Here is a 9,115-nt window from a genome sequence, read left to right as displayed (position 1 = left end):
TCTTTTTAAGGATCCCATGGGTCCCTGTCTCCCCTTCGCAAGTTATACCCCTTCGCCAAAGCCGTCGTGGGAATGTCGCGTTCGCGTGAGGGAAAATCCGCGACGTTGTCCTCAGACCGAATGTACCGGAAAACCACGTGTATCCCCTCGTCGCGGAGAAGTTGGTCCACCTGCTGTAGCTCGGCCGCAAGCGCTCCCGATTTCGAAATTCCGCGTCGCACCGCCCCCAGAACTGATGTGTTGTCGATCAATACAAACAATCGTCTCGGTAGGCGCTCTCGAAAAGCCAGCAGCCCCAGGTGCACCGCACGCGCCTCAGCCTGCATGATCATCCGCGGTGAAGAATCCCACCGAGCCCCCGTGATGAATACTGGACCGGCGCCCAGAAAAAGAACCGCCCCCCAACCCTGGAGCGAAGCATCCGTCACCAATGTGGCTGTCGGCTCACCCCCCGGCCGATGCACGAGACGCGCCTCGTTTCGGTGCAAGACCTCCAACAAATCAGACGCGAAAACCCCGGATGTAGGGCGTCATGGTGATCTTGCTCCTGGTGGTGATCTTACCTCTATTGAGGGAGCTCAGCTGGCGTCTCACAAACTTCAGAAACATGTAGTTACGAAACAGGCGGACGCCCAGCACCGCCGCGCCATAGATGGCGCGGGATGTAAAGACCTCCAAATCACCCACCGTCATCTCCTCGAAAGGAGGGGTCTCCCGCAGATGGCGCCATGTCTTTTCACCTAAACGTACAGTATGAGTTGCGTGATCAAAAAACACCCCGACGAATGTATATGACGCAACCGCAACCTCCGACTCACCAATCGTGACGCTGGCGTCCCGCGCGAACTGTGTCACACGCCGCGTCCAGGCCTCCACGGCCTTCAGGGGACCAGCAATTCTCACATTGTCTATCCAGACGTGGATTTTCAATGCCGTTGGGCAGGCGAAGGCGGCATCGACCACAGTGGGTACTCCTGCCAACGCCGACGTTAACAACTGCATAAGCTCCGGACTCGCAGCATACCCCATCGGCAGCCGCGCCAGCTCAACGAGGGTGCCGTCGTCGAGGCGGCAACGAAAAGCCGAACGCGCCTCCTCAGGCAGCGGTACCTGGTAAAACGAGGCTTTCAGGTCCAAATTGGATGCGCCTTCCTCCCACACAACGTCGAGGTATGCGGAAATGTGACCCAACGGCACGTCAGCCTCGTAGGAGTCCTCCAGGTTCTTCTCTTTCGGCCACGCGATAAACCTCCTACGTAGCCCCGAAGGTTTCTCCTCCACAACCGAGAAAGGAACGAACCAACCCCGCGTAGGTCTCGGAGACGCCGGCACCAAGACGCCTGCCGACATGAGGACTCGGGCATCACCTTCAAAAATCGTCCTGAGCGGTGACGTTCCTGGATCGAGCTGTTCCGGCGATGACAGTAAACGCCATAACTCGTCAAACCGCGCCTTGGCCGACGCCTTCATGCGTGACCGCAAGATTTCGACGTTCAGCGGCTGCACGTCCACGTTCTGGAGGGGGAGAGAACGTTGCTCCTCCTCACTCGCAACACGACTTTTGTTGGCTCGGCGGAGGACCGTGTGCCCTCCAAAAGCAACGCGCCGCTCTGGTTCCATCCAAGGTGCCTGACTCACTTCCGAAAAACCAAACGGTCGAGTAAACCCGGCAGCACGTGAGAATTCGTGAGTTCCGTGGTTTTTGGGCCCATGTAGCGAACCGTCGTCGTCGGTATATCCAGAGGGTCTGCGTGCTTCGCGAGAGCCACCACCGAGCGTGGGGGAAGTGCGTGCTCTTGGGCCAGCTGTGCCGCTGACTGAAGAGCTCCTCGCTTGATGGAGTGTGCTGAGTATCCGCGCTCGCGCAGACGCTGTGCGATTTGTGTCGTCGTGAGCCCAGTCAGCTTGCCGCTCTCCCCGACCTGAGCCTTCAACTTTCGCAGCTCCTGGGCCATGGGACCCTGCAACTTCACATACCGATGTGCGCGGTATGGATTGATCTTTGCCGTTTTTGGAATGGCTGCCCAGTCCAAAATCACCGACCCGTCCGGTTGTGGCAGCAGGTTCTCCCCTCGGAGATCCTTCACCTCCCCCCACCGCGACGCGGTCATCCATGCCAACTGCATCACAGTGGCGTCGGCCCACGAAGGGGCCCCTTCCACCAGGGCCCGCATGTCCGCTGGTGTGATCGGTGCTGCCTGACGCACCTCCTCCTTTGCCTCGCGCTTCCGGCATCCCGCCAGGTACGCGTCTACCACCGCTATCTCCCTCGTGAGCAGGGACTTCAGTGTGGTGCCGTACTGCACCTTGGTAGAGTACTTGAGCTCCTTCGACTCCAGGAAAACCGGCACCGCGTCGAGGTTGAGCGGCAGTCCGGCTTCGAGGCAAAACGACTGAAAGCCTCTGAGCAGTGATGTGCGCTGCTCCCATGTGGTCGGCTCGTACATGTCTGCCGCCACTTCGTTGACCTGGCTCCTCAGAGCCGACAGGTGAGGGGGCACCGCCTCCAACCCGTCCCAAAACATTCGATGATCGTTTACCGACGTTCCCGGCGGTAGTGACGAGTGCGGCCGGCTTGCCACCCCTCCGAAATTTGTGTGCGGCACCAACTTTGCAATCTCCACCAATGTCGGTCGCCGAACCTGTGGTCGACTCACCTTCTCCAAGCTCGCGGGGTCCGTCGACCAGTTTCCTACCTCCGCCGCTGCCTTTCGCGGGGCCAGAAGACCCTTTCGTCTTGTAGGCGTCCTTCTTGCCAGACAAACGTAGAACTTTGAGGAGCGGGTCGAAATTGTACGAGTTCTCCTCGCACGCCTGCAGAAACTCAGTCTCCGTCATCTTGTACGAGGATCCATTGACCCTGTAAAACAACGTCAAACCCATCCTGCGCCCAGTGCCCTGGTGGTCAGCCCAATACCGCGGGTCGGCCTCCGCCGCCAACAGCCACCGCAGGACCGCCTGGAAGGCATCATTCACTGGCGCAGTGCGGGGTGCCTCGCCGCGAAGAAAAATGTGCTTCAGCTGCTTCTCAATCTCGTAGGGAGTCTTCCCACGGAACCAAGGACGCCAGGTGCAGACGTCCATTGGGTCGAACTCCACCTTCAGCGACTCAGCCACTGACTCGGCGTCGTCTAAAAAAGTCAACCGAGACTTTTGTGTTGGCGCCCCAGGCCCGTCTTCCCCGTCGTCATGCTATCAACTGGTTGTGCATCGCTGCCTCATGGCGTGCACCTGCAACCTCCGAAGCCGCCTGCTCCCGCAGTAGGGAGATGTCCGACTGCAGGCGGACTGTGTCCACAGCCGTGGCGGACTGTGCCATCCCCATGTAGTACCCCGCCAGCTCCGTCTTTTGGATCAACCTCTCATAGAGGTCGCGGGTCTCGATGCGGAAACGCTCAACGTGATGGAGGAACGTGTGCCAATCGAACGTCTCGTATCCATCCCTGAGGATCAGAGAAGTATTCTCCCGCCTGACTCGGAAAGTCACAGGCCGAGAATCCGATCCGTTCGGGCCCACGATCTGCAGAGTCAACTCGCATTCGCCCTGCTCGGGAAAGTTCTCATATTAATCCGTGCCAACCAAGTTCCACTTGGACGGATCGATGGGTATAAGCGCCATATTGAGGGAAACTACCTAAAAGGGTTTTAATATATTTATGAATCTACTAATTTTTTTTTATTATTTTTTTATAAAACTTATGAAACAACTGGCGATGAATATGTAAAAAACTGGCGATGAATATGTAAAAACCTTGCGAATAAAACTCTGAGAAGGGAGTTTTCAGCGAAAAACCGGAGTTTCTCTCGATGCTGAAAACAACTGTGCCAGGCAAACCAGAATACGGAAGAACCAGGATTCAGGAGGTAATAGAAAAGGAGAAGATAGTTTAGAGCATTACCCTAAATGACCGAGATCCGCCAATCTCTCCGCTGCCAATCACATTCAACTCATTTTTTCCGTCCCTTCCATTCCCCTCGCAGGCTCACAAAAAAACGCATATGTAAAAGTGAAGAGCTGAATCGCAATGATAAATGAAACGCAGTCGCTGAGTGGCGAATGCCCTAAAGGGGTTAAACGCACGACATGCGTTCAGTCGTGAAGACAATCGCAGCACTGCGTTGAGGAAGGACGAAAAGAAAAGCTAAGCAGATAGTAACGGGACACGAGTAAACAAACGTCGGTTGCCCTGTCCTGAAGCTACGTACATCTGTGAATGGAGGCTTGGAAGAAAGGTGGGGTTTTCGTTCTACTGGTCAATAACATGAAGCGTGGAGAGAAACGGGTGAAGAAAAGAGGGAAAAGGACACGTCGAAGATACGGCTGATTGTTCAGCCGCAAAGTCGAAACACCTCAACTTGTCTGGCTGGAAGCTAAGCGGCAGATTAAAGTCCACCTTTATATATTTTACCGTACAAAGAAACCAAAAGCAAACACACATAACACATACACGCGCACGCGCATGCGCACGCGCACGCGCACGCACGTCTCCTCATGTGAGACGCATAACGCAAAACCAGAGATGGTAAGCGATGTTGAACAAGACAGAACAGGAAAGCAAAGGCAGCATCGCAGGACAGCTACTATTATTATTGATCAAATCAGAAGAATACAAAGCCACAACTATAATAATAATAATAGTGATAGAGATTGATCGCGTGCGTTTGTTGTGGAAGAGAAGAGAAAAGGAGTTCAAAGGGAAAAAAAAAGAAGAAAACGTTTTTGCGGTTCCAAATTACAAAGCATATCACGGAAAATAAGAGAGCTAAAAGGAAAAACCTTCGCAGCTTTTCATACTAACTACTCGCAGCGGCGAGGACGAAACGAGTCTGTCCCGTGTGTGTCGAAATGATCAGCTGGAACGAAAGCAGGTGTGAGCAAAGAAACCAAGTCAACGAAACAAAAATAGGAGTAATAACAATAACGAAGAGAACAGAGAGCCAACAAATGAACGAAAACATATTGAAAGGGGGGAAAGGAGAAAATTGTCGCTGATATAAAGGCGATGCTTTATCCCCCTTTCTTTTTTTTTAATATCTTATCCCCTCCTCCCTAGACCTCAACGGCGATGGCGCACCGACAGCACCTCCACAAACTCCACAAAGTCAGGGAAGGTCAAGAAATGATACGGGGGAAAAAGGTCGCGGTAGTCGATGTAGTCCTCCGGCTGCAGCAAAAGGCTCAGCTCCTTCCAGTTCAAGACGTGGTGCCCGTTCGATGAGGTCTCCGACATCGCCTTGTACGCCACATAGCAACCCGTCAAGTCCCCAATGATGCAACTGGGCGGATGTTGGAATTCATGGTACAGCTGCGCGCGGTATTCGTCGTCCAGGAGAGCCGAATTGGTAGAAGCTGCTATGCCGCTCAGTGAGTTTCGCTTCCGTTTCGGGGACGCGCTGTACTCGACGAAGGGGCTGCCTGCAGGAAGACTGCCGCTATTTCCCAAAGCGGCCAGCTGGCGCGAGATCGACAGCGGCGTTCCGCGGTTGAAGACGCCAGAAGCGGAGAGGCCTTCGTAGCCGGGAGATAAGGAGTCCGAGAAGGACAGGCGCAGCGACGAGGGAGAGCCATTGTGTTGAGCATACCAAAGGAGGTCTTCGCCACCGCCACCGCCACCACTGGCGCCGCTGGAAGGTTGCAGCTGCGGGGACGACTGACTTTGCTCCGATGCGGCGCTGCGTCGAATTCTGTTAGAAGATCGCAGCGCGGTACGCGGCTCACGCTGCGCCGCGGTGCCAAACCACGCGTTGGCCGCGCCGTTCCAGGTTTCGCGAAGGGTCTGCTGCAAGCCCTCGGAGACCTGCGTTGAGGTCAATCCGCGCCGCCACGACGCCGGCCCGTTCGTCGCCGGCGACGCGCCTTGCGACGGCGGCAGAGACAGCGGTATTGTCTCGGAGAAGCTCACGCTGCCCACGCCCGCCGCCTCGGAGAACGCGTCGCAGGTAGAGGAAGAGGGCGACGGCGAAGCATCACGCGGCTCCAGCTGCAGTTTCACCGTGAGGTGTGGCTTCTTTCGCATGCCTCGGCTGCTGGCATTGCCGCTACGCTGCATCGTGTCCTCCTCCGTCTGCTTGGACAGCATCCTCCTGATAGGGGAGAAGAGCATCGCTTTGGGTATGTTAAACAAACCAAACATCAGCCATCGCCCTTGCCGAACGCGACGCACGAAGAAGCTGCCCACGGAGGAAGTCATCCTGCCCAGTGGCACAAAGAACGATCGTTGAATCCAGTGCAGCGCAGAATGCCGAGTAACGTTCTGGCTGACGGCGCTGTCTTCGCGCAGTTGGGAGCTGCTGAGCCCGTCGGACGGCCACGCAACGGCGTCCTGCGAAAAGGAGAAGACACTCACGGTGCTGTGCGACGTCGAGTTTTGATGATTCGCGTTTCCGTTGTCAGTGGTGGCGAGCGGCAGCGGAAGGCTGCCGCTGTTGGTTGGCCCACCGTGAGCGTGAAGGGATTCCGAGTGCGGTGCCGCCAACGACACCGCGCACGCGTTTGAAGAGGCCGATCCACTGTTGTTCGCAGCGTTCGTCGAAAATAGAGAATTGTCATTCTCGTGATCCTCCATGCTTTCATTGGCACCGCTACCCAGGTCACCGCCCTTCTCACTGCCTTTCGGCTCTGTTGGAGACGGCGCTGAAGTAGACGCCGCAACATTATCCGTCGCTTTTGTCAGATCAGAACGGCGACTAGCCAGCGGACTGCTGGCCTGACGCTGCGTCGACGAGCGCTCATTCAACGACAGGCTTGGAAACGGAGAAGCGGACGCGCTACTGTTGTTGTCGTCAACGGGAGCACCCGCAGCAGGGCGGGACGAGGCGATCGCTGGCTTTCCATGCATCGCATTCTCGCTGTCCGTCGCCGCACCCGCAACGGTAGCCGCAAGGGCTTCGTCGTTTCCCTCCGCGTCCGCGGGGGCAGCTGCGGCCAACAGCGTGTCCTCCGTCGAGGCGGCAAAGGCACCCAACACAGCCGAGCTGTGCTCCGCGCTCGATCTCGGCGTCGGCACCTCCGTCGAGTGATGACTCGCCGCCGTCGACGAGTCCGTCGGCCTCTCCTGGGGGAGAGAAATCATCTGCGACAGCCGCTGCTGACCTCCGTCGCTGGCGGAGCTTTGTAGCGCAAACGCTTGGGAAAACCGCCGCATTTCGCCCGTCCCACCCTCTGCACTTTGCGAGGGGGCAGACGATGTGGAGTTGCAGGCGTTGGCGACGGGGGCCATGGTGGTGGAGCGCATCTCTACCGACATCTGCTTGCGATGACTTGCGGCGGAAGGGCTCACAGAGGAGGTCAACGAGGAAGGCACCGCCAACCCGGTCGTGCTGAGCACACGCGGCGGCGAGTAAAACCCGGCGGCGGACAAGTTTAAGTCGAACGAGACGAACAGGTTCGACATGTACTCGTTTGCCGGTACGTCGTCCTCCACCTGCAGCAAAGGAACATTCATTCCGTCGTTGGTGAGGGGGCTAAGCGCGGCCGGGTCAGCCTGGGAGCCGTCGGCGTGGTTGCCTTTCGCTTGCGCGCCGAGCTCGGAGATTTCGGGAAAGTCTGCCGGACCAGCGAGGGTGGCGCGTCGCGCGCGGGAAGGAGGTCGCGACGGCGGCGACTCCTCCGGCTGCGGCTCCTGCTCCCAATCGATATCCGATGGAATGGAAACGTTGATGCCGCTCGATCGGCATTGATCGCGCGCGGCGGCCGCGTGGGAGTTACTACCAGAATGTGCGGTGGTGATGGACGCCATCGCCTCCATTGGACCGCGCGGGGCGGCACAAACGGCAGACTGTGCGGCAACAGCAGCGGTGTTGGTAGCGTCAGTGAAACTCGATGCCTGGCTTTGGTCGGCGTTGTGTGCTGTGGGCGCCGCCGCCGCAGCAGCAGCAGCGTCTATTGCTGTTTGTGGAAGAATTGTCGAGTGCATTCGAGACACCAAACTAAAGGTGGTCCTTGACGAAGCCGTCGGAGCATCCGACGGGCGCCCTTCTTCCTCCTCCTCCAGGCCGCGTTCGTCGCCGCCAGCCTGCTGCGGCTGGAAGACCGCCTGGCTGAAAAGGTTTGATAGCGCCGCTAACGTGCTGCCGTTATCGGGAAACGGGGATGATATGTCGTCACTGTCCATTGCAGTGGGGGCCGCCGTCACCCCGTCAGAGTGCGGTATCGACACCGTGGACGGGGTGTAGACGACGGACGGGGCTGCTGCTTTCGTCGCCGTCGACAGCGCCGACACCGTGCCCTCCGCTGCGGCGGCCGCCGAGGCGACGGAGAAGGACGAGTCATCCTGGTTCCTCTTGTCGTGCAGGCCAAGAGCGGCGGCGCTGTTCGGCACTAACAACTGTAAAAGAGACGGCTGCCGGTGTTCCATAATCTCTCCCTCTTACCAGTAAATCGTCTGTTGATCACGGAAGATGAGGGGGCAGGTGAAGAAAGAAGAGAGGGAGAAGGAAACTCAAAGGAAAAGGGGAAACACACACACACACAGAAAACGGAGAAGAAGCAAAACTGCGATGAGGGAAAATAATAAAATAAAAAAACTGCGCGGCGAGGTCGTCAAGACGTGCAAGTGTTCTACGGAAATGTTACATGAATAATAAAAAACGTCATCACGGACACACGCGTACACGAAAAACGCTTAGACACGATGCAAAGCAGAAGCGAGAAGTTCCAAACAAAAATAGGACAATTAGAAAAAAAAAGAAGAAGAAAACTGAACGAGACGTTGATCTTTCTGAAGTGATGTGTTTATGCGGATGCTGCGCAATCAACTTCTGCGAGAAGCGAGTGCAAAAGGAAAAAGAAATAAATGTCAACGCGGGAAAGAAAGAACAACAGAAAGAGGGGAAAGCAAGGAAAGAGTGATGGAACAGGTTTTACTGCACCGTCGAGACGCATCGAAGCAAAACCACACACCAGATGCGCTGCGTCTGCAGTGCATCGACGACCTATGCAAGTTCTAAGAGTTAAAGCAAAAACGATGCGCATCAAATGGCACCTTCATTTGTTGACATTCGTTAGAAACGTTTCTTTTTTATTTAATTTTTTCTTTTTTGCGGTATTAGAATTCCGTTTCCTTCTTTCTGCGGAAAGCGGAACAGCCTGTCAGCTTGGGGGCAAGAGATTTAT

At 56.3% G+C, this 9,115-nt stretch overlaps 3 protein-coding genes across 3 annotated transcripts; all 3 read right to left on the bottom strand.

Annotated features, from left to right (window-relative positions):
- Positions 1–501: 501 nt before the first annotated feature.
- ABB37_03791 (hypothetical protein) lies at positions 502–1,470 on the bottom strand (the record flags this gene model as incomplete). Its single annotated transcript, XM_015801240.1, has 1 exon — positions 502–1,470. The coding sequence occupies one exon, from the start codon at positions 1,468–1,470 to the stop codon at positions 502–504; it is 969 nt and encodes a 322-aa protein (XP_015659860.1).
- Positions 1,471–1,634: 164 nt separating this feature from the next.
- On the bottom strand, positions 1,635–3,822 carry ABB37_03790 (putative trans-sialidase; the record flags this gene model as incomplete). The annotated part of the gene is made up of 1 exon (XM_015801239.1): positions 1,635–3,822. The coding sequence occupies exon 1, from the start codon at positions 2,523–2,525 to the stop codon at positions 1,635–1,637; it is 891 nt and encodes a 296-aa protein (XP_015659859.1). The 5' UTR covers positions 2,526–3,822.
- Positions 3,823–5,057: 1,235 nt separating this feature from the next.
- ABB37_03789 (hypothetical protein) lies at positions 5,058–8,762 on the bottom strand (the record flags this gene model as incomplete). The annotated part of the gene is made up of 1 exon (XM_015801238.1): positions 5,058–8,762. Exon 1 carries the CDS (start codon positions 8,355–8,357, stop codon positions 5,058–5,060), a length of 3,300 nt encoding a protein of 1,099 aa, XP_015659858.1. The 5' UTR covers positions 8,358–8,762.
- Positions 8,763–9,115: the final 353 nt, after the last annotated feature.

Source organism: Leptomonas pyrrhocoris, assembly GCF_001293395.1.
Source record: "Leptomonas pyrrhocoris isolate H10 chromosome Unknown, whole genome shotgun sequence".
NCBI classification, from domain to species: Eukaryota; Euglenozoa; class Kinetoplastea; order Trypanosomatida; family Trypanosomatidae; genus Leptomonas; species Leptomonas pyrrhocoris.
The sequence above is the reverse complement of the archived record's forward strand: the minus strand, read 5'-3'. Positions and strand labels throughout refer to the sequence as shown.